The sequence below is a fragment of the Plecotus auritus genome (assembly GCF_963455305.1).
Source record: "Plecotus auritus genome assembly, chromosome: 9".
Classification (NCBI taxonomy): Eukaryota; Metazoa; Chordata; class Mammalia; order Chiroptera; family Vespertilionidae; genus Plecotus; species Plecotus auritus.
The window spans coordinates 96,969,951-96,995,797 of NC_137783.1; the positions used below are offsets into that span (position 1 = coordinate 96,969,951).

At 37.2% G+C, this 25,847-nt stretch overlaps 1 protein-coding gene across 1 annotated transcript in view; it reads left to right on the forward strand.

Annotated features, from left to right (window-relative positions):
• NOX4 (NADPH oxidase 4) overlaps positions 1-25,847 on the forward strand; it is a 169,721-nt gene that overhangs the window by 107,574 nt on the left and 36,300 nt on the right. The window contains exon 13 of the mRNA XM_080640037.1: positions 15,918-15,999. Coding sequence (XP_080496163.1) covers positions 15,918-15,999 — 82 coding nt within the window. The remainder of the gene's footprint in view (positions 1-15,917; positions 16,000-25,847) is intronic.

Genomic DNA, 25,847 nt, shown 5'->3' on the forward strand with positions numbered 1-25,847 from the left:
CATCTATCTTTTTTAAAAAAATATGTTTTATTGATTTCAGAGAGGAAGGGAGAAAGAAACATCAATGATGAGAGAGAACCATTGATCATCTGCCTCCTGCATGCCCCCTACTGGGGTTGGAGCCTGCAAACCGGGGCATGTGCCCTGACTGGGAATCAAACTGTGACCTCTTAGTTCACAGGTCTACATTCAGCCACTGAGCCACACCAGCCGGGCTATACACATCTATCTTTTAAAAATTTCTTACTCTTAGATAAGCGCTATACAAAATACAAACAAGTTATCAGTAAAACAAAAGTTAATGCCTTTTTTCTTTTTTGCTTTTTTTAAATTATATTTTTATTGATTTCAAAGAGGAAGGGAGAGAAAGAGATAGAAACATCAATGAGGAGAGCAAGACATATTCACTCTTGACTCTGGTGCATATGCTTATAGACTTCTTAGATAATTGTAGATGAAGTTATCTAACATCCTAGAGAGACTGGAATGCTGGAGAGAAATTTATGACAGCTTGTCAACCCCTTAGCTAAATTCTCATGAAGAATTCTTTCACTACAGCTTTGAGAAATATATTAATGACAGACATTCTGGAACTCTGGAAAAGCTCCGTGGTGGCTCATTGCGGGCTGAGAATGACAAATGAAAGAGGCCATCACTGAAGCGGGCTCCTTTAATGCAGTGGAGAAGATGAGGTTTCTGATAGGCAGGGGCTAAGAGGCAACACTTAATTGATCGAGTTGAGATGGGTGTGGTTACCATAATGGGCAGCATGGCTGAAACAGTGATCAGAATGGATTGATGTGTAGAGATCTTTGGTGTTGACTGACTGACCATGGTGTCCTTATAATTCAAATAGGTGGATGACCTTGTAAATTATAATTTAATTTGTACAAATGAAAAAAAAAAACAAAACACACAACTCTAGGGTTGGCAAATAGAGCCATGACCTGAATCATCTCAATAGAGAGGCACAACCCTTTATCCATTTCCCAGACTTGAGTCAGTTCATAGATCTGAACCCCTTTAATAAAGGGGTGGTCAAATCCCTTAGAGAAAGGACCCTTGTGCATGTCACTATAGTAGACCCAGTAAGGGCTTATGGAAAATTAATGGAGTTTTTGCTTCAGTTCATGTTACCTTTGGCCCAGTTGTTCCCTGAATCCACCTCAATTCCAGAATTCATAATTGGACTAAACATACGTTGCCACTCTCAGAATCCCCTTATCCATACACCTTTTTTCCCCTCTTTCATATTAATTTTTTTTCTTAATTTATTTTTGTTGTTTTGTACTTTCAGGTAGAAAGGAATATTTTCCATGTTTTATTGTTAGTCTTAAATTGACTTTTTCATCCACGTCATTGTTTCTTCTTAACTTTAATAGTTACACCCTATTTTGTATTTGTATAAAATGATTAATGTGTATGTGTTCAGAGACCTCACTCCCAGGCTTTACCAGCTTACTTTCTTCCCTAAAATTACCTTTCTTAAAGAAAATAATGTCTTTTGGAACTATTTTGGGATTTTGTGATACAATAAGGGATGGGTAGAAAATGACTAAAAGGAGAAGTGAGAAAGAGGAATTTTTATTTCTTTAAAATTAAATCCAGTTTCTTCTGGATTTATTTTTAAAGAAAGAAAGAACAGGGAATTGAGTTAGAGAGGAAAGAGAAAAAGAGAAATAAAACAGGTACCTGTCCTTACTAACTAGAGAATATAAGCTAGAGACCGTAGGAGAGTAAAAGCTGCATTTCAGTTGATAATGTTGAGATACACAGGGCATGGTGCAACTGGCTAGTATACCTCATGGACCTGCAGGGATACTAGCTTATTTTCCCACATTGGCCATTCTAGATGTTGTTACTTGTACAAAGGAATCTGTGTCTGAGAGCACTTCATTTTAACAATGAGCACCTGTTTTTTCAACAAAGGTATTAGTTACATTACCTCTGAAAATGGTTGGGATAGAAATGGTTTATTCTGACATAACTATGTGCACATGAATCGCACCTAATAGTAGCTGACAACATGATAGACACTCTACATACAGGTTGGGTTCCTCAAAAACTGACTTTGATAAGTAATTTACTGGTCAGTGAATGTAAAATGTGTATTAGTTATCAACAACTATGGAGGGAAGAGGAAGGAAGGGAGACTGGGTGGAGGAAGGAGTTGAACAGCCAGGCAGGCTCTACAAAACCTGGACCAAACTGGGAGGAAGCTCTGGAGCAAATGTTGCCCATCAGAGTTGTCAGCATGGAGCTAAAACCCCCTGCCTTGTTCAGTCACTGGATAGGAGCTTTTATTGGAAAGGTATTTCCCCAGCACCTGAGGCAGACCCTGATGTAGCTGACAGCCACAGCCCACCTGCTTATTGCACTCCCTGCAGCTGGTCAAATACTTAATTGAAGCAGAATTTTTTGGGGGGAGCGTTCTCCTCTATATCAACTATTGCACCCCCAGCATATTTTATTAATAATATTTAATTAAATTCTGAGATGAATACTAAATTAAGCAGATTGCTAAAAAGCATAAACCAGAAATGTCCCAGGCAAACCAAGACATAGGACCACCCACCCTCCGTATCGGTGACTTTGGCAAGATTCCCTTCCTGTCTTTAAACATATTGTTCTTCAAGGGATTCAAATTAAAATGATCACTGAACTCATCTGACACATTTGTCAATTGAAAAAAAAAGGAATTAAGAACAGAGATGAAAAGTTGGTAGAGGACTCACTTTCTGACATCCAATTTGGTATCTTCTATTGTAACCTGCTGCTTCTAAATACTACAGATTGTATGAGTAAAGAAAGATTGGTTCTTTGGTAGACCCTTTCTCATGTGTACTCACTTATCACACTGCCTGTATTATGAGATAACTCTGTGTTTCTTATAAAATCATATAAATATGGTGTAATCATTACTGATCTTGTTTTAGTTTTGAGTTTAAGTATGGAAATAGTGTCTATTGTTTTTGGCAATATTTATTCTGTAGCTCCCTATGTTACATTATGCTAGTCATTGTAAAACCTAAGGTTAAGTCTCTAATGGGTCTGCTTCAAGTCCCTCAAGGATTACATTTTGGTGCTTTTTGGGAAAAAATTAAAACTTGCAAATTTAGTACAATATGAGCAGTAAGAGGAAGAGAAGAAAGTTTGTATCTATTAATAAATATGCCAAGAACTTCTTTTTAGTTTTTTTAGAGCAATGTTGTCAATCTTTAGAGATGCTATCTGATTTTCTTTACTTGCCCATTATAATCTGGTATTCAAAATGAAAATACTCATTTTTATGTGGAGAGGCAAAGGTAAGGATTTACCTGGGAAGAAAAAAATGACGAGGAGTTGGTAAAAACTTGAGTTCCTCCAGCAAACAATTTCTTAGGTTCTTGTTAAAGGTATTAATTAGATGGCTGTGATCATGTATCTAGACATAAAGGACTTTTAGATTATAAAAGAATAGCATGATCAGCATCACCTTTATATATTTACTAGAGGCCTGATGCACGAAGATTCGTGCAAGAATGGGCCTTCCCCTGGCTGCTGACATTGCCTTTGCTCTGGCCAGAGCCGCCTTTCTACCTTCCCACGCTGCCCAGAGGCCTGGAGTGGCTGGGGCAGTACAGAACGCCTGTGTCCCAGCCCGGGCTGCTCAGTGCCTGTGTATGCAAATTAACCTTCCATCTTTGTTGGGTTAATTTGCATACTCACTCCCGATTGGCTGGTAGGCATTGCAAAGGTACGGTCAATTTGCATCTTTATCTTTTATTAGTGTAGATTCTGTATTTAACTTTTCTTTCTTCCTTTTTTTAATTGTTTTTTAATTGTTTAAAATATTAAGTATATTAGTACATATATCTCCTTTTTTTTCCCCATTGACCTTCTCCCAGCCTCCCCTACCCCCTGTTGCATGCCCTCATCCCCCCCCCCCCCACAGTGTCTTGTCCATTGGTGTGCTTATATGCATGCATACAAGTCCTTTGGTTGACCTATTTTCCTCCCTCCCCAACACTCCCCAGCCTTCCTGCTGTAATTTGACAGTCTGTTCGGTGCTTTACTGCCTCTGTATCTATCCTTTTATTCATCAGGTTATAATGTTCTTTATTTTCCATAAATGAGTGAGATCATGTGATATTTTTCTTTCTTTGCCTGGCTTATTTCACTTAACATAATGCTCTCCAGGTCCATCCATGCTGCTGCAAATGATAAGAATTCCTTCTTTTTTTAGCAGTGTAATATTCCATTGTGTAGATGTACCATATTTTTCTAATCCACTCATCTGCTGACGGGCATTTAGGCTGTTTCCAAAACTTAGCTATGGTGAATTGTGCTGCTATGAACATAGGGGTGCATATATCCTTTCTGATTGGTGTTTCTAGTTTCATAGGATATATTCCTAGAAGTGGGATCGCTGGGTCAAATGGGAGCTCCATTTTTAGTTTTTTGAGGAAACTCCATACTGTTCTCCACAGTGACTGCACCAGTCTGCATTCCCACCAGCAGTGCACGAGGGTTCCTTTTTCTCCACATCCTCGCCAGCACTTGTCATTTGTTGATTTGTTCATGATTGCCATTCTGACAGGTGTGAGATGGTACTGCATTGTTGTTTTGATTTGCATCTCTCGGATAATTAGTGACTTTGAGCATGTTTTCATATGTCTCTTGGGCTTCCTTCTGTCTTCTTTTGAAAAGATTCTATTTAGGTCCGTTGCCCATTTTTTTATTGGATCATTTATCTTCCTTTTATTAAGTTGTATAAGTTCCCTGTAGATGTTGGAGATTAAAACTTTATCAGTGGTAACATTTGCAAATATGTTCTCCCATACAGTGGGCTTTCTTGTTGTTTTGTTGATAGTCTTTTGCTGTGCAAAAGCTTTTTATTTTGATGTAGTCCCATTTGTTTATTTTCTCTTTAGCTTCCATTGCCCTAGGAGCAGTATCGGTGAAGAAATTGCATCGGCATATGTTTAAGATTTCTCTGCCTGTGTATTCCTCTAGTATTTTCATGGTTTCCCATCTTATGTTTAAGTCCTGCATCCATTTTGAGTTAATTTTTGTGTATGGTGTAAGTTGGTGGTCTGGTTTCATTTTTTTGCATGTATCTGTCCAATTTTCCCAACACCATTTATTGAAGAGACTGTCTTGACTTCATTGTATGTTCATGCCTCCTTTGTCAAATATTAATTGAGCATAGTGGTTTGGGTCGATATCTGGATTCACTATTCTATTCCATTGGTCTATATGTCTGTTCTTCTGTTAGTACCAGGATGTTTGAGAACAGTGGCTTTGTAGTACAGCTTGAAATCTGGTGTTGAGATCCCACCTACTTTGTTCTTCTGTCTCAGGATTGCTGTGGCTATTCAGGGTCTTTTTTTTTTATTCCAGATGAATTTTTGGAGAGTCCTTTCTAGGTCTGTCAAATATGCCATTGATATTTTAATGGGAAGTGCATTGAATCTGTAGATTGTATTGGGTAGTATGGACATTTTAATGATGTTGATTCTACCAATCCATGAACATGGTATGTTCTTCCATCTGTTTACATCTTCCTCTAACTCTTTTTTCGGTGGGCTGTAGTTTTCCACGTATAGGTCTTTTACCTCCTTAGTTAAGTTTATTCCTAGGTATCTTAATTTTTTTGGTGAGATGGTAAATGGATTGCTTTTTAGTCTATCTTTCTGTAAGTTCACTATTGGTGTACAGAAATGCCATAGATTTCTTGGCGTTAATTTTGTGTCCTGCTACATTGCCGAATTCATTTATTAAATCTATTAGTTTTCTGATGGAGTCTTTCGGGTTTTTATGTACAATATCATGTCATCTGCAAATAAGGACAGCTTTACTTCTTCTTTTCCAATTTGGATGCCTTTTATTTCTTCTTCTTGTCTAATTGCAATGGCTAATACTTTCAGTACTATGTAGAACAGGAGTGGTGAGAGTGGGCATCCCTGTCTTGTTCCTGTCCTAAGGGGAAATGGATTTAGTTTTTGCCCATTGAGTATGATATTAGCTGTGGGTTTATCAAATATGGCTTTTATTATGTTGAGGTATGATCCTTCTATTCCCACCGTGTTGAGAGTTTTTATCAAGAAAGGGTGTTGGATTTTGTCAAATGCTTTTTCTGCATCAATTGATATGACTATGTTAATTTTATCTCTCAATTTGTTTATGTGATGTATCATGTTTATTGATTTGCGGATATTGTACCATTCTTGCATTCCTGGTATAAATCCTACTTGGTCATGGTGTATGATCTTTCTGATGTACTGCTGGAGCCGATTTGCTGGAATTTTGTTGAGGATTTTGGCATCTATGTTCATGAGGGATATTGGCCTGTAATTCTCTTTCATTGTGTTGTCTTTATCTGGTTTTGGTATTAGGGTGATGCTGGCTTCATAGAAGGAGCTTGGAAGTGTTCCTTCCTCTTGAATTTTTTGGAATAGTCTGAGGAGGATAGGTTTTAGTTCTTCCTTGAATGTTTGGTAAAACTCTCCTGTGAAGCCGTCTGGCCCCGGGCTTTTGTTTGCTGGAAGCTTTTTGATGACTGCTTCAATTTCTTTAATAGTTATTGGCGTATAGAGATGTTTAGATTCTTCCTCATTGAGTTTTGGAAGGTTATATTTTTCTAGGAATATGTCCATTTTTTCCGGGTTGTCCAGTTTGTTGACATAGAGTTGTTCATAGTATTTATTAACCATCCTTTGTATTTGGTGGTGTGTGTTGTTATTTCTCCTCTTTAATTTCTGATTTTGTTTATTTGGGTCCTTTCTCATTGCTTCTTGGTGAGCCTGGCTAGAGGTTCATCAATATTATTTATCCTTTCAAGGAACCAGCTGTTGGTTTTGTTGATCTTTTGTATTGTTTTTTTTTTCGGTCTCAATGTCATTTATCTCCACACTGATCTTTATTATTTCCTTCCTTCTGCTTACACGGGGATTTTCTTGTTGCTCTTTTTCTAACTCTTTGAGTTGTAGGTTTAGGTAATTTATTATCATTGTTTCTTGTTTTTTGCAGTAGGCTTGTAGAGCTATGAACTTCCCTCTCAAGACTGCTTTTGCTGTGTCCCATAGATTTTGGATTGTTGTGTTTTCATTGTCATTTGTTGCCATGATGTTTTTTATTTCTTCTTTGATCTCTCTGGTAACCCAGTCATTGTTTAATAGCATACTGTTTGGTCTCCCTGTGTTTGATATTTTTGGATTGTTTTTATTATACTTGATTTCCAGTTTTATGCCACTGTGATCTGAGAAGATGCTTGATATGATTTCTTTCTTCTTGAATTTGAAGAGACTTTGCCTATGACCCAACATATGGTCTGTCTTTGAAAATGACCCACATGCACTTGAGAAGAGTGTATATTCTGTGCCTTTGGGGTGAAATTATCTGAAGATGTCAATTAATTCCCTCTGGTCTAATGAGTCACTTAGGATTGATGTTTCTTTGCTGATTTTTTATTTAGAGGATTTGTCCAATGGTGATAGTGGGGTATTAAAGTCTCCTACTATGATTGTATTGCGGTCAATCTCTCCCTTGATATCCTCCAGGAGTTTTTTTTTTTTATGTATTTGGGTGCTCCTGTATTCGGTGCGTATATGTTTACCAGAGTTATTTCTTCTTGTTGGATTGCTCCCTTTAGTATTATGAAGTGACCTTCCTTATCTCTTGTTATGTCCTTCACTTTGAGATCTAATTTGTCAGATATAAGTGTTGCTACCCCAGCTTTATTTCCATTTCCATTCACCTGAAAAACCTTTTTCTAACCCTTCACCCTCAGTCTGTGTGCGTCTTTTTTTCTGAAGTGGGTTTCTTGTAGACAGCAGATATATGGGTCGTGATTTCTTATCCACTCCGTTACCCTATGTCTTTTGATTGGGGCATTTAATCCATTTACATTTAAAGTTATTATTGATAGGATCTTATTTGTCACCATTTTTATTCTTTACCCCAGTGTTCCTTCTTCACTTCCTATTTCTTTTTTTTACAGCAGACCCTTTAGCACTTCTTGCATTGCTGGTTTGGTGGTAATAAATTCCCTTAGTCGTTTTTTGTCTGTGAAGCTCCTGATTTCACCTGCAATTTTGATAGATAGCCTTGCTGGGTACAGTATTCTTGGATTCAGACCCTTCCTTTGCATGACTTTGTATATTTCATTCCATTCTCTCTGGCCTGATGAGTTTCTGTTGCGAAATCAGTCGCTAGTCTGATGAGGGTTCCTTTGTAGGTAATTTTCTGTCTCTCTCTCTGGCCGCTTTTAAGATTCTTACTTTGTCATTGGTGTTTGCCAATTTAATTATAATGTGCCTTGGAGTCAGTCTTTTGGAATTCATTTTGCTTGGGACTCTGTGAGGTGCTTGGATTTGTGTGGGTTTTTTCTTCCCTATATCAGGGAAGTTTTCTGTCATTATTTCTTCAAACAGGTTTTCTATTCCTTGCTCAGTTTCCTCTCCTCTGGAACCCCTATTATGTGGATGTTGTTTTGTTTTGTGTTGTCCCAAAGTTCCCTTAGGCTCTCCTCCTGCTTTTTAATTTTTTATTCTAGAAGTTGCTCTACTTGGGTATTTTTTCCCATCTTGTCTTCTAGCTCACTGATGCGGTCCTCTGCTTCTTCTAGCCTACTCTTGATGCTTTCTATTGAATTCTTTACAGCAGCAATGTCATTTTCATTTCTTCTTGGTTCTTCTTCATTTCCTCTCGGTTCTTGCTCATATTGTCGAATTTGTCTTCCATTCTTTTCAGTCACCTTATGACCATTTCTCTGAATTCTTTCTCTGGCAGGTTGCTTGCCTCCATTTAGTTTACTTCCTTTTCTGGTGATGCTTGCTTTTCTTTCATATGCGGGCTGTTTCTTTGTCTCCCCATGGTCTCTCTTCTCCAGGTATCTGGTTATGTAGTTCTCTCTCTCCTGCACTGATTTAAAAACAGAAAATACAACACAACCAGGTACAACGCATAAGGCACTGAACAGAAATGTATTCATGATATTAATAACCCCAAATAAAGGTGACCACCAGAGAAAGGCAAATTAGAGGATAGGAGAGAAAGAAGAAGAGAAAAAAAAAAAAGAAAGAAAGGAGTGCCAAAATAAAATTGGGAAAAGGAAAAAAATAGTAAGAGAGAAAAGTAAGAGACTACGAAAGAAGAGGGGAACAAACTATATATATGGGGAGAAAACTCCAATAGAACAGCCACTAATTCCAACAAATGCCAGCAACAAGTACCTGGAGATGAATACAAACTACAAAGAACAACTCAATATCAAGCGAGGCGAGGGAAAACAGAAGTAAAAATCAAACAAAAACAAAACAAACAAACAAAAAAAGAATAAACAAAACAATCTCACAAACAAGCATAAAAAATTGATATAATCAACAATCAAGCAAACAACAACAAAGGACAGAGAGAAAAACAATTTTTTGGATAGTGAAGACAGAGAAGAGAGAGGTGTGTATGGACTTGGAGCAGGGGATTGGAGATTAGATATATAAGTAGGGTGAAATTTTAATGGGGTAATAAGAAAGAATAGGGAAAATCTAAAGCAGTAAAATGGTAAGGGAAACAGGATTACAAAAGGGGAAAAGTTAGGAAGAGAGTGATGGCGTAAAGGTAAAGTTGAGATAGAGTAAAATGATGCTAAAGGGAAGATGAAAATAGAATGTAGAACACTAATCTCAAAGTAAAATAAAGAGAAAATAAAATACTTAAAAAAAAGGTAAAATAGTAGTAGTAATAATACTGATTGAAAATAAAAATGTAATAATTAAAAAGGTAAAATCAAGTGAGGAAAAAAGAAGAAAATTAGTTTCTTAAGTAAAAGATGAAAAATAAAATAATAAAATAAAAAATAAAATGTGCAGTAGTGAAGGTCATTCACTTCCTCTACTGTTCTGTTTGGCACGCCTGTTTCCTAGTCAGGACAGCAGTTCCCTGCGTTCCACTGCTCCTCAGTGGTGTAAGCCAGTCCTGATTTTTAAGCAGGCAGTGTGTCTTAATTTCTTGTATTCCTTTATTTTTGATTACACAAGAGTCAATTTGTGATTCAGCCCCTGTGTGGCAGTGTTTCTGGATTTACTTCTGGATTTATTTGGCCTCTCTAGCCTGTATTTAGATCCTTCTTTCCCTGTGACACTCAATACCGGTTTGTGGAAGTGGGCTGCCTCAGAGCTGGCTCTCCGATGGTCACTCCCCGCTCCGATCCCCAGGTTCCAGAAAAACAACTTTCCCCTGCAGTCTCCCAGGGTGACCCCGACTGGGTGATCCTATGTAATGGGCTTAGTAATCAGAAGCAAGGATTTAAAGGCAAAAACAACAACAAACAAACAAAAAGAGCCAGCGTAAGTGTGTGAACTCCAGAGCTGCGCACAAGTCTGTGCAGTCATTTTTTCCCCCTTGGGTCTAAGCAGCCGGAAAACTTTTAAAATTTTTAGGCTGTCCTTTTGCGTCAGATCAAAATGGGTTGCTTTTTTAGAGATCCCTTCTTTTAGCAGCTCTGAGGACCCCCTTCCACATTCACAGATCACGCCAGCCCCAACAGCCATGGATTTTTCTAGGTGCAGACTTCCCATGGTCCTCCACCTCCCGCATTGCGCGCATTTCTCTCTCTTGCTGGGAGCAGAGACCTCACCTTATCCCAGGCGAAATCTGACCTTGCTGTGGTGGAGTGTAGAGCTCCTCTGAATCCGCGTGTTTGCGCCAATTTGGGACCAATGCTCTGGGGTTCACAGCTGTTTGGTGGGTGCCACAGTTGTAGATTTTCAGGCTTCCAATAACATCCACTTTCCCCTTCAAGATGGCGCAGTCTCCACGTCCAAGCTGGTCGCTCCGGAGGGAACCCAGCAGCAGTGGGGGCTGCCCGGTCAGGGGAGTCCCGTCCAGCAGTCCCCCACAGTCTCCTGGAGTATAGCTGTCCCTCAACTCACCAACAAACACTCCCCGTGCGACCCTCAGCTGTTCTTTCTATCTGCTCTGGGACAAGGCTCGGGACAGGTCTTTCTATTCTGCCACCATTTTTTCCTCCCACTTCCTTTTTTTTTTTTTTTTTTTTTTTTTTTTTATAGTGGTAGCAAGAAGATTTTATTTTATTCTCAGCCCAGGAATATATTTGCATACCTTTTTGTCATGTTATGCAAATCCTTATCTCATTTGCTACATTCTGAATATTGAGGAGGATTATAACTGGGCTATTTTCCACAAAGGGGAAAATAAAGAACTTTTCACAGTAAATGTGCAAAACAGTTGGTTTAAAATTGGAGAGTATTTTATTTTCCTTGCCTTTGTTTTTAAATAATTAAGTATAATGTCTCACAATTGATTGTTCAGGGAACCCAAATTCATGTAATTGTGTGCAATATGTTAACCAGTTCTGGTAGCCTCAGAATCATTTTGTTGATTGAATGGGAGAAAGAAAGAGTGGGTGAAAATCTACAAAAGCTTGTGTTCATTAAGATATATCTCCTACTGTTAGGAAATCCTGTTCAGACATTCATCACATCATTAATCGGCTCATCAGAATATCACTATGTAGAAAATCCTCTCCTTCATTCAGAGGCTTTAATGACATTGTTTTAAGAAGCCCTGTGAATGGACCTAGCCCTAGTATTTGGATAACTACCATTTTCTTAAGGAATAGACTTTGGACTTAACAAGAAAGCAAATTCTCTGGTTGACATTTTGCTTAAGAGAACAGTATTATTTAAAAAGTTTTGCTACTTAACAAATGAAACATCAATTTATTTGGCTCTTTTTCCTATGACCAAATAAAGAACAGGATACTAATTAAATAGATAATAGGCATAATCTGAGAAACTACAGAAGGACTAATGTAAGAATTATGAACATTTTTCATTTGGATTTTTCTAAGAAAAATTTTAATCATTTATTTTTATTCTCATGAACAAATAAAGCAATTATATCTTTATGAGATATGAGATAGAGTTAAGTCTCCACGTTTAAGAATTTATTAATATAATAAAAATAAAAATTTTTAAAAGAACATAATTTTAAGGTAGAAAACTTTGAAAACATTTATTCGCAAAAATATATGCATCCTTATGTTCATTGCAGCATCATTCACAGTGGCCAAGACATGGGGACAACAAAATGTTCTTCAGTAGAGTATTGGATAAAGAAGATGTGGTAAATATATACAATGGGATAATACTCAGTCATAAGAAAAGATGAAATACTGCCATTTGAGCCCTAGCCATTTTGGCTCAGTGGACAGAACTTCGGCCTGCAGACTGAAGGGTCCTGGGTTCCATCCTTGGTTGCAGGCTCCTCCCAGACCAGGGCCCTGGTCAGGGCACATGCAGGAAACAACCAGTCGATGTGTTTCTCTCACATCAACATTTCTCTCTGTCCTTCCCTCTCTCTTCCACTCTCTAAAAATCAATGGAAAAATATCCTCTGGTGAGGATTTAGAAAAAAAAAAAAAAAAAAAGAAAAGAAAAGAAATACTGCCATTTGAGCCCTAGCTGGTTTGGCTCAGTGGATAGAGTGTTGGCCTGCAGTCTGAAAGGTCCTGGGTTCGATTTCACTCAAGGGCACAGCGGGCTCAATCCCCAGTAGGGGACGTGTAAGAGGCAGCCGGTCAATGATTCTCTCTCGTCATTGATGTTTCTATCTCTCTCTCTCTCGCCCTCTCCCTTCCTCTCTGAAATCAATAAAAATATATTTAAAAAAGGAAATATTGCCATTTGAGACAACATGGATGGACCTTGAGAATATTATGCTAAGCAAAATAAATCAGTCAGAAAAAGCTAAGAAACATATGATTTCACTCATATGTGGGATATAAAACTGAAATTCATAGACACAGACAACAGTGTGGTGGTTACTAGGGGGTAGTAAAGAGTAAAGGGGGCCAAATATATAGTGATGGAAGATGATTTGACTTTGGGTGGTGGACATACAATGCAATGTATATAGTTCATGCATCATAGAAATATACACTTGAAACATATAATTTTATTAACCAATATCACCCCAATAAATTTAATTTAAAAAAATAAAGGACATCATTTTAAGATACTGTTTATATTTTCTGTTCATATATATAAATTTTTTTGACAGTCATGATAGCTACTCAAGGATCTTCATGTTCTCTTGGTATTCCTTTCATTTATGATATTCAGATTAAAGGATGTTCCAAATGTAGGAATACTAATTATAGATTTCATAATTTGGGTAGCTTTGTAAATGACCTCTTATATGCTACTTTTGCTCTCTGTGTATGTGGGGGGAGTTGTTTGTCTTATTTTGTTTTGTTTTAGTCCTATCACTGAAATGTTATCTTCAGAGATTTTCTTCCATATTTACAATCAAATGTACTTTGCTATTATATAAATAGGGAATAACCTATAGCTATATTATATTATAGTTGTTTTCATTAAGAATTCTGATTTTTCTTTGCATTAAAATCAGTTTGGGAATCACGCAGTAATATTTTAATTCATGTTTATTATTTATACCAAAGGATATATCATATCCATTATAGCTGTTTGATTGAGCAGTTCTTTATAAAGTTCATCATGTTTGGTGTTGGGTCATGGGCTTTATTTTACAAGACTCTTTTTAAAAAGGGGATAAATGGAAGGGAACAAGGAGAAGGAGAAACACTAAAAATAACTCATTTAATGAAAAGCTACATACATTGGAAAGTAGACTGAAAAGTAAGAGTAGTATCATCAGAAGAATTACTAGACATTTCATTGAAATGAATTTTAATTCTGATTAAAAATGACAATATATCAGTCAATAATGTAACTTAATTTTTTAAAAATATGAACTCAAATTAAAAAGTAAGTATACTTAAAAGAGAAAAAATAAATTGTATTTTCATGTGAACTGGGCAGTAAAACCACCTGTCTTAGATTGTTTTAGTTCTTTCCTAAGTGTTTTATAATAACTGTCGGAGTGGTGAAAACACAAAGAACAGTAGAAGTCAGCTAAATATCTGATTCAGCATGTTTTAATAAAAATCCATAGCCTGCTTCTCAGCCATACTTTGTAGCCATGATGCTCACAAATGTGTAACATCTAACTATTCAGTAACTGGGAAATGGCGAATGTCCTCAAGTGTAGATTTTCAGTATTTTGTGGAAATTGCTCCCCTTCAGTTAGGGACAGATTGACTGAAGCCTGGAGTTGAGCGTTACGCTCTGTCTCAGCCTGATGCTGTGATTGTCACAGCTGAAATACAGGTCCCCTTGCTTCTCATGGTTGATAGCATTTGGGCTCTTCTAAAGACACTGTGATTAACCGTGGCAAACAGTTTTCTGTATGCAGCAAAAAGTGGAAAATGTAAATATTCTTTCAGCTAACACTTATCTAGCACCTTAATGTGAATGCATCAGATAATGTTCCATATTCTAGTGACTCTGTACCATAGATATCATATAACAATAAATATGTAGTGTGATAAATTCTGTAAGAGTGTAAGCACAGAGTATAATAGGAGTAGAGTAGGAACATCTATTCCAGATATGGTAGGAGGACTAGAAGAAAGCTGGGATCAGGGAAGCATCCCATTAGGGATGCCTCTAGAGGTAATGAATAGCTCTAGTCCTAGATACATGGGATCCGTATTAGAGTGGTAGATTAGACAGTGCAGATAACTGTATAGTCTAACTAGATCTAAGGTAGGACTGGGGATTCTTCCTTTCTCCGCTTTGCCTTCTCTTTCTTTTTTATTTTCTTTTTCCTTCCCTTCCTCCTTATCTCCTCCCTTTTCCTCCCGCCCTCCCTGCCTTTTTCTCTTCCTCCCTCTCTTCACCTCCTTCCTCCTCCCTTCATTACCAACTTCATAAGGATAGAATTTTATTAATCAAATTCTTGGTTCATGGGCTAATATTATCATGGGACAGTTCCTGGCTTTCATTTGCTCATTCATTCACTCATTTATGATGCTGCGCTTAATACATGTGAAATATTAATAGCTATACCTTTGCTTTTTTATCTAATTCCCTTACTCCGCCTAAAAGGTAGCTATTATCCTGAGTTCTGTATATCATTCCTTTTATCATTGGTTTGTTTGTGTGTTTTTTCATATATAACATACCTAAACAATACATTGCTTAGTTGTTGTTTATTTAACTCAACAAGAGAATGATATTCTTCTATATATGTATTCTGCTGCTAGTTTCCACTTAACATCATACTAATATGATTCACTATGTTTTTATTTGTAACTGATTTCATTCAGTTTTATTTCAATTAATATTCCATTTTGTGAATATACCACAAATTGTCCGTTCTCGTGTCAATGGGCAGTTCAGTTGTTTATACTGTGCAGTTGTGAACAGTGCTGCTATGAACATTTTTTACTTGCTGCCTGAGACATATCTGAAGGTTTCTTCAGAGTACATATCTGGGAATGGAAATATTGGCTCATAGTGTATGCAAGGGTTAAACTTAAAAGATAATGCCACATCGTTTTCCCAAAGCTATTGGGCCAACTTGCATTCCCACCAGAAACATAGAAAGCTCACATTGATCCACATTTCTAACACTTGGTCTTGTGAGATTAATTTCTATCAATTGCATGCCATGGAACGTGAATGCTATCTAATGGTGTGTGATTTTGGTTTGCATTTCACAGGTTACTAATGAGATTGTGCATCTCTTGGTATATTTATTGGTCACATATATTTTGTCTAATCTTTCATTTATAAGGTTTTATTGGTCTATACTAGTAAATATTTGATATTTTTATATTCACAGTTGTGATATCTTAATCATAAAAAGACATGTGGTCATTAAAGTGAAATAGATATAATTTAGTAGTATAGAGAACAGTGAGTAAACTTCTAATGAAGGATGCACAGTCAAATAGTTAACAAATGTGAAAGAAGAGGAAATAACTCTATTTTGAAATTATTTTCATGACTTTTTTTACAGCTTGGTGTTCATTTTTCTTTTGACAGAACGATTTCGAGATTTACTACTTCCTTCATCAAGTCAAGACTCCGAGATTCTGCCCTTCATTCAGTCTAGAAAATATCCCAAGTAAGCAATAGGAGTGACTGGGTATTGAAAAGGGAGTGGGCAAGTAAGTACTGGGAGAGATTTGGGAGGACAAAGACAAAATGTGTGCTTTCTTAAGATTTCTGAAAAAGCCAGAATAACTTAGCCTAATTAATGTGGGCATCTTTTGCAATGTAATGTCCCAGGCTCTGCACAGCTGGGTCAGAGAAAAAAAGATTTGCTTGCTAGTGCAGCCAGCTGTGGCTGGGAACTGTTGAGAGTGCTAACCAAACTGTCTGCGTCAGTGTCTGGCCGTGTGTTTCTCTTTGCTTGATGCTGTATCAACAGACACAGACACTCTGAGTGTCCATCTGGTTTCCTGTTTCTATTCTTTAAATGCAAAGGATTTATTCATATTGTAATAAGTGGCTTTCAAATACCCATGTGCTAGATGTGATTTAAGCAATTTCCACAGATTCCTCTGTACTGTCTTTATAGTTATGAGAAGTGCTATCTCCTGGTCCTTTCTCAATGGGGGCAGACCTTGACTCTCTTAGATGCCACAGGTGTACTTATTGGTTGAAGTATTTATTGTAGTTCGTCTTTCCGGAGAATAAGGCGTTACCAGGGATTTTTGTTTTGTTTTTTTCAATTAGGCACCCTCTTCCTAAAGGCTGACAGATGCTGCTATCTTGATCCTTCCCGGGGAAGCTTCAAGCTCCCTCTCCTCTACGAATGTCTGACACTCTTTACGAGCTAGTATGCAAGAGGCTAAAGAATGAATAAACTAATACCATAAATAAAAAAGAAAGGTCACCAAGTTAAAGAGCTAAAGCTTGGTTCACACATTTTTCATCAAAACTAATCACTATGCTAAATAAGTGCTTTGATTGGTTGGGCAGTTTAAGTATTCACTGAATTTCTCTTTCTAGGATAACTTTTCCCCCTAATACTTAGCGTTAATATTTACTTACCTCTCAAAACAAAAATAAATATAGAACCCAAATTATTTGTTCATTGTTTTAGATATGAATCCTTATTTAATCTCTAGCAATAATCTTCCAATGCCCTTACAACACACAGGGACATACATGGGCCTGGATAGCCTGGTATTAATACATTCCTCTTCCATGTACATAGTGACTGGGAGGATGGAGGTGCCTCAAGTGATTGATTCATGTCTATCTGCATTTTTCCCCAAGGCTGCTATTTGCAGAGGCCAGTGATGCCTGCTTTTCTGCCTCCTAGGCTACTGTCTGCCTGATACTTTTGCTTAAAGAGGGGAATCACAGTGGTTTCTCAGCTGGTGACCTGTTTGCTGCTATTTCCTAGGCTTTTTTAGCTGCATGGCCTTACATGTTTGCTTCCTGTTCTTAGGTTACTTTTCGGATAGTGATGTGATCCATTATCATATTTAAGAGAGACACCATGTGACAATCTTTTGCCAATGTCTGCTCCTTGGGATAGATATATTCTTTTTGATATCTGTGGATTAAAACAATAAAAATCATCTATAGATGCCTCATACACCATATTACAGCAGTTGAGAGTGCGGACTCACCAGCTGATGTGACCTGAGACAGCTTAACTCTCTGTGCCTCAATTCCACTTGTGTGCAAAGGGGTGTTAACAAAACCTACACGTGGGGGGTGTTATGAAGATTAAATAAATTAAACAAAAAAATACTTAAAACCCAGCTTACACATAGGAGTACTCTATTCTAACTGCAGGTTTTATTATTATTCACTTAAAATTGCATACAGAATTAACTAGGTTTGCCCTTTTCCAGAATCTTAGGGAAATAGATTATTGATCCATCTTGGAGAATAGCTTTTATATCAGCATAACTTTTGTCAACCTGCCCTTATTAATACATAGGGGAGTTTATTTATTCACTATTTCTAAATTATCACTCAATGCTAGTGTGACACAATGCTTTGGTGACTATTTAACATTTTTATGAGGTTCAGTTCTCTAAAGCATCAAATGAAAGCATGCTAATGAAAGATTTCTGGGTCTGAGTAATATTTATATAAGAATCCTAAAGTAAAATAGAGTTTGTTTCTTTAAGTTAAATAATATTAAACTTCACATCTTCCCATTGCCCATTTAATGACTAGTTAGGCAGTAGAATTTTAGAAGGTGTTAGTGGGGGAGAGGGGGATAATAGAATCCTATTTGTGCTGTGCCCAGGGAGTGTTGCCTTGGTCCAGGGAAGGGTATGAGCATGGAAGAAATGCCCATGTGAAAATTGCTGGGGAAGGAGAAGAGAGAGCTATGGTAAGGGCCAATTAACAAATATAAGTGGGCAGGGATTTGTGTATGCCTCAATCTAATTTAAACAAAGTTTGGATTATTTATCCTTTTAAATACCCTCCTTTATTCTCTCATTTATATTCACTCTCAGGTATATTCTCATTTATTCATTATTGAAGATAACTAAAAACAAAGGAACTTCACATTTTGTGACACACAAAAATTTCTGGAAAGCTGAACATTTAATCAAACCGTTATTATTTGTTGCTTTTATCTCAGCACAGTATACCTATTTATTCTGAGATCTTTTCTATGAATATAGTCTTTCTTAGTGAGAGATATGTTTTAAGAGCTAAAACATGGGTGAAGAAGCAAGTTATTTGCCCTATGTTACGTAGTGTCACAGAGTGATATTCACAGAGCATATTGTAGCCAACCTTTCGGTGAGACTCAGACACTGGTTAATGTAGCTGATGAAGGGACTGTGGTAATCTGGATTGGGGTGGGTTCTCTAGTCAGCATAGTATTTATAACCTAAAGCATCTTGTTACCAAGAGACACCTAATAGATAAAGGCACACAGTAAAAGCTAAAAGGTATTCTTTATATAAAAGGGGGAAAGATAAAAAATAAAAAGGGAAAAATAATCATGAAGAACTAACTAGTCCTTGAAATGTGTGTGTATGTGTGCACGCACACATTTTAAGGGAAAGCCATTTTTAAAAATGTTACTTGCAATGTTTCTGGGAAACATTTTTCTAAAACATTGTTCATTAATCACATTATTACCTTCGTGAACTTGCACTTGACCCATTGCTAAAGCCAGGCACGTCCATTCTAATCAGCATGTAACTGAGGACAGCGTGACATGAAAATTCTCAGAGAGTGAATAGGGGTGGCTGTTCATGAGAGACAGAAAGAGGCAGGTGATCTAAAAGAAGAAAATGCTGATTTATTAATTAGAGGGAATAAATGGAGATAATGAAACTTAAGTTTTGTTGATCATTCCTTAGCTGGTGCCATTGTTAGTAACTTTGAAGGATTTAGGGTTAAAATGCATTTAGACTAGAAGGTAGCTGCAGATGCCCCTATCCTTGAAGATGTAAAATGGTTTAGGACATTTGGCATACTTTTACTCACAAGTGACTTGCAATCATTTTAGCAGTTAGGCCAACAAAACATGATCCATTCACTCTGGCAAGTTTAAATATCGTGTGTATAAAAATACTGTGAAAATACAGGAATAAAATGTTGCATATCTCTGTTTGGTTCTCATAAAGATCAAGTTGTCTTTATGCTTAGTGTCAGAACTGTTTAGAAAGAGGAATATCATTTAAGACAAATTCAGAGCTGTTCCTGTTTGGCTTGGTTTGACACCAAAGAACAACCTTTATTGCTTGAACAATAAAAGCAGTGTCTTAACCCAACGTCCTTTCCAATGGCTGCTTAAAATAGGCTTCAAACAGTGATGTTGGGCAATATGCTTAAACTGAAGAGCCTCAGATAACCTTCCTTGATTTCATCTATTCTCCAGTTTATCTTCCTTTTTTCCTCAAAGAAAGTTTTGAGTTCATCTTCTTCTAAACAACCATCCCTCTTCAGTAATTTTTGTTCAGTCTCATGTCTACAGTACTAGTATATTTGAACTAAGTTATTTCCATTCATAATAAAAATAATAGCACTTAATGAAAACTTTTACATGCCAGGAATTGTGTTAAGTGCTTTACATGCATTATTTCATTTAGTCCTTACTATTTCCCTGTGAGTTAGGGAGTACTATTTCCCCAATGTTCAAATTGTACATATTAAGAACAGGGATGTAAGTGGATTAAGTACCTTATCCAAAATCCCGTTGAAGAGCTGGATCTCACACCTAGGTCTCTTTGGCCCCCAAACTATACTTAATTGTTCTATACTACTTCTCATTTATTCATTTATTCATCTGTCCATTCTTCCATTCATCCATTCATCCATTCTTCAGGTATTTGTTGAATAATTAATGTGAACCAGAAGCAGTCACAATTACTGAGAATCTATAATAATAAAAGCGTAATATGCTAATTAGACTGGATGTCCTTCCGGATGACCTTCCAGACGAAGCCGGGGCTGTGAGGGCCAAGCCCCTTGCATGAATTGCATGCATCAAGCCTGTAGTATTAAAATGATTAGGACATACTTTGTGGTTTTGAGGGGCCTGAAGTCATGGGGGGGGGAGGGAAGCAGAATCAGAATTAAATGGAGAAATTATAGCAATGTGATAAGATGTGCTCATTTTAAGAAATACACTAAGTTTAATGAGAGAAGAGAGTAGAAAGTGCCTTTCTGTGTAGTTTATTCATATGAAGTTGAATTATCCCTTAAGTAAAATCTTGAAAAGTGCTATGTATGAAACAAGATGAAGAGGCTTTTTAGAATAAGCAAAGAACATAACAGCATGAGGAGCCATGGAAGTGCATGGTTCATTGAGACCTCCCCTTCCTATGGCTGAAAACTATGTGTCTGTACATGCACAAACATATATTCAAGGAGGGGTGTAGGAGAAATGAGGGCAGTGACTACTTTATGAATTCCTGGGTTGTCATTTAAAGGAGCTTAGACTTTATTGTGGAAATAATGGAGAGCAATGAAAAAATTTTAAGCAAATGAGCAAAATAATTAGATTTGCATTTTCATGATTTATCATGGAGCCAGAGAGGGTCATATGTAAACACATGGGGCCAGCACACTAGCTAGTTGACAATTTCATACTCAGGAGGGAAGTGATAAAGGGTTAATACTGTGGTAATAGTAAGAAGGAAGAGCTGATAGATGTCTGAGAATGTTAGGAGGCATAATAATGTGAAGGCTACTGAACAGGAGGGAGAGAGAGTGTGAATGGGATGAAAAGGAGAGGGGAGGGAAGGGAAATGGATGGCATGCAAGGAAAAAGTTCAAGGAAAGAATTCAAGGTTTTTCACCTAAGTTGCATCAGCTTACTGGACCCATGTCTGGGAACAAGTAGCAGGTCTCTCTCAGCATCACTTTTTCTATATTTCAAATGGAGATAAAAGTAGTAGAATGGGGAAAACTCCCTGTTTCTCCTTTATTCCTACATACTATACTTCTGACACCAGATTTGAGGGTGTTTTTTTTTTTTCCACACCAACCAATTATTTGATACCAGTTGGGTATCCTGCAATTTAATTTAATTCTGAAACTAACTGGAGTTAGCACAGACTCCACAGGTTAAGAGCTCAGTTCCCCAAGACTGCTCATCCCCACATCAATGCCAATTGCAAGTAATAGGTCCTCAGGTTACCAACAACTTCTGTCTGAATTGGCCAAGTTTCTACAACTCCCTCCTTGGATTCAATCATTTCCTGAGCAGAACTCAGGGAAAACGTTTAACTGATGTTTACCAATCTATATATATAAAAGGCTAAGTGACCAACCATCTGTCCGTCCGACCGACTGACCGACCAACTGGCCGGTACATATGACGTGCACTGGCAATTTAAAAATAAACGTTGACTTGCACATGCACGATACATATAAAGCTCTCACTGCCACCAATCACATGCATGTGTTTCGATCTGTCATTGTCAATCGTGAATTTGGATGACAGTTCTATTATAGAGAAAAGGCAAATAGTGATATTAAAATATTTCTTCTAATTAATTTCCTTTCAATGTACACGAATCCGTGCACCGGCCCACTAGTTTGTTATATAATAAAGGATACAGATGAACAGCCCGATAAGGATATAGATAGGGTGAAATTTGGAAGGGTCTTGAGTAAGGGAGCTTCTGTCCCTGTGGAGCTGGGGGTGCACATCCCCCTGGCACATAAATATGTCCACCAATCTGGGAACTCTCTGAACTCAATACTGTTGGGATTTTACATGAAGGCTTATTCGCATAGGCCTGATTGATTAATAGCTTTATTTCCGATCCCCCTCCCCTCCCAGAGAATAAGGGGTGGAACATTCCAAGTTTCTAAGCATGGCTTGGTCTTTCTGATGACCAGACCTTTGCAGGAGTTCCCTAAGAGTTGTCTAATTAAAACAAATGACATTCCCATTACCTAGGAAATTTAAAGGGATTTAGGAACTCTGTGTCAGATGCTTCAATCACTAAGGAAATACAAAGGTCTTAGGAGCTCTGTGTCACAAGCCAGGGACAAGATGTAATTACTGAAACAAAAGAGTCTCCTAGCACCCCTATTTATTTAAAAGGGTTCTGGGATCTCTGTGTAGGAACCAGGAGCAGAGACCAATACACCTATTTCTTATTATTTCACCAATACCTTTGCTCTAATGTTTGCTTTGAGGAATACACAGTACCTGGCATAATTCTACCTTATAAAGTATTGTGATCATTAAGTAAAGCATGGTAAAGTACTTGGCCTTTTGCAAATATGAACTCTTATCACTGTCCTCATTCTCAGCTCTGTTCTACCTCTTCTCAAAGCCCTGGCTTACCTCATGGCAGGGGGAGGAGTTCTGCCACATGGTCTGCTTCAGTGTCTTCACTCCAGTCTGGATCCTGTCAGAAGGATAAGTTGTTCTGCCCAACTGAGATGGCTCTGGGATCTATTTGGAGAGTAACTAATTAGGAAGGAGCTCTTTCTATGGTGTACCTGCTTGTGCATGGTACATGGCTATTCTAGTCCTATTTCCACAATCACCGCTACTCATAACATTCTTTATAATATACATACTATTTTAGTATTGTGCTTGATTAAAGGATCCCTGTCACTCATCTTCTCATCCTTAAACGTAGGTTTGCTTTTGTATAATAGGTGATATTCCAACACCTAGCTGGCAAGAGATATAAAGAGTTGATATTGTGACTAGAGTGTGAAATGCAGTAATTCCCAATTCTTTTGATATTCGCAAATCTGGGCAAGCAAGATGTCAGAATGAAGCTGGTGTATCCGTATCCTTTGATAGTAGGTCCTAGCCCCTGGGCTGGGATTCACAAGTACAATCCTACCATCAGAATTTCAAAAGCAAGGAAAACCACCAAAAGACAAACAAACAAAAACCTCAAAATTTGCCAAAACTGAGCACCGCTGCAATTATAAAGATTTTGACTCAGACGTTTGATAAGTGAAGAAACTCTCAGTGCAAGGGTAATGAGCATGCAATCAAGATGCCTTAGTATTGACAAAACTCATTCTGGACTCAGATGGGAACTGGTTCAAGGATAAAGCCAAGATGAGCTATAGTCAAGGTCAGTAAGCTGACATCTCAAAACAAGCTGAGGAAGTAAACACTTTTTAGGAAAGAAGCACGTGTGATGCTCCATCTAGTGCCTTTGAGAGCTATTTACCTTCCTTGTTCTGTCTGTCCTACAATCTCAGCTGTCATACATCAGATGGTTCTCATTTTTTGGTATTATTGTTTGTCTGCTTTGACTCAGAGATTGTCTATCAGTTGAGAGAGAAAGTGGCCCAACGTTCTCTGTTAAAAATCTTAAAATCCCATTTTAATGATCTTGGATAGAAACTCCTCCTTTTGGCATCAAGTGAGTTGTAGCTCCTCAACAATGTTCTTAGCTCTAGACAAGCGCAGTGTTACCAGAGTTAAACCATGATTTCATACATAGAAATAATGTATGAACTCTATAGCTTAAATGACTATTAAAGTAGCTGTTAAAAGCCTGTCTTATATTACATTTACCAATTTATAATGGTTAAGATAGTATAATTTTGATAATATGTCTGTTTTATAGGAATTCCTTGCCAAAGAGTTTTCTCCCTGCAGATCCTAAGTAATTCATGGCTTCTGTTTGTAAGACCTTGATTGAATGAGTCAGAACTCCAAGAAACAAACATCAATTAAAGTGGTTTTCCAAACAGTGTTGCTTTTATTTATGCATGAGATTGCATTAAGTAATGATCAAACATTAATTATAGAGATTTCTTAGCACTCTGCTGGTGAAGTTTCCTTTCTTAAGTTGTTCCTGAAATCCAAACAATGTGGACTGCTACCTCCCACCTCCCACCAAGTGAATTCAAAAAAAGTGAAGGGCTTATCCTAATCACCATATTTAAAGTCACCACCTCAGCCAGCTCACTCCCTGCCCTCCTTACTAGCTATACCACAACATCGGTGTCACGCGGAATATTTTTAAAAATACTCATTCTCAGACTAATGGACTCAGAAAACCTGGGGTTGGGGCCCAGCACTCTGTGTTTGAACAAGCCCTCCAGGAAATTCTGATGCATACTAGCATTTGAGGACGACCAGTGAAGGGTAGAAACATTTTGAAGACTCTAAGACTTTTGAACTCCACCCCTCCTTCTTGTTGTGTTTACTGATATGATTATCTTCTGGAAATGGAATGGTTTAAGACTGAAATGCCACCCTCTCTGGGGGAACAGTTAATTACATTCATCTTTCCCGGAGATGAAGAAAGACTTGTTGTGAAGGATGACCTTGAACTCTTCCAGCCTGCAAAGCAGGGTTTTCCAGGAGTTCTTGACACAATGTACCCTTTTCAGATTTTTTTGTTATTTTCCAAGGTGTGTTATTTCTAACCAAAATAAGGTATAATTGACTGCAATGTGATTTTTTTATGGATATGAGCTTTCGAGTTAGATGCACAGAAATTTAATAATGGTCTTTCCCCTTAATAGAAAGTGGCTTTGAGCAAATTACTTAACATATTTGAGTTTTAGTTCCCACTTCAGTAAAAAGGTGGTTAAACCTTTTTGTGAAAATTTTATGTGGATTAGAAGTGAAAATGTATATAGAACATTTAGTGTAGGCCCTGGATTAAATTAAATATTCAATAAAGAGTTTCTATTTTTCTTATATCTCATTTTAGGTTTTGAAGGTAAGAGTCTAAGATTTTGATTTTTTTTTAAATTAGAACGTTTTTAAAAGTCCAAGCTAATCAGATAAAGACAAATAATTTTTCCAAAAAAATGTGCATTTACATCAGCATTAAGTGGATGTAAATTATAAAGCTTTATTATTAATAATATCGAACATTTATTAAGTGCTTACTGTGTTTAGGTACTATGTTAAAAGCTTATCAAATGTATTAGCATTCAGTTACATAAAACAGAAACCTAGTAAAAATGATGGGAGCTTATTTTTCTCATGTAACTAAAAGTACTGAGATAAGTGGCATGGCATTGGTAGTGTCAATATGCTACATCTGAGATGTCTTTGGGTCTCTTCTTTCCCTTTAATTATCTCAAGATGGCCCCTTCACCGTCATGTCCTTATTCCAGGCAGAAGAAAGAAGAGCAAAGGGCATAAAAGGTCCATGCAAACTGAGCCAACCTCCCTTTAAAGAAACTCCTTATATCCCCAACACAAACATCTACTTAATCTAATTAGTAAACAGTGTCTTAATTTGAACATTTCTTGCTTGTCTTCCATTTCAACCACTGTTGTTTTTTTCTGTTGATATTTATTGATCATTTTTCTAGATTAGATATTCTTTGTCCTACTAATGCTGAAGGCATGGATTATGTGTGGTTTTATTTGCAGTTTTTATTTGGAAGAAGATTCATATTCAGGTAGCAGACATATTATCCCCCAGCATTTGAAATCACTAAATCATCACTTTTTATAAAGTCTCAATGAAGATAATATTCACAGAAAATAGAGCAAAAAATCCCATTTTCTTATTAAATTGG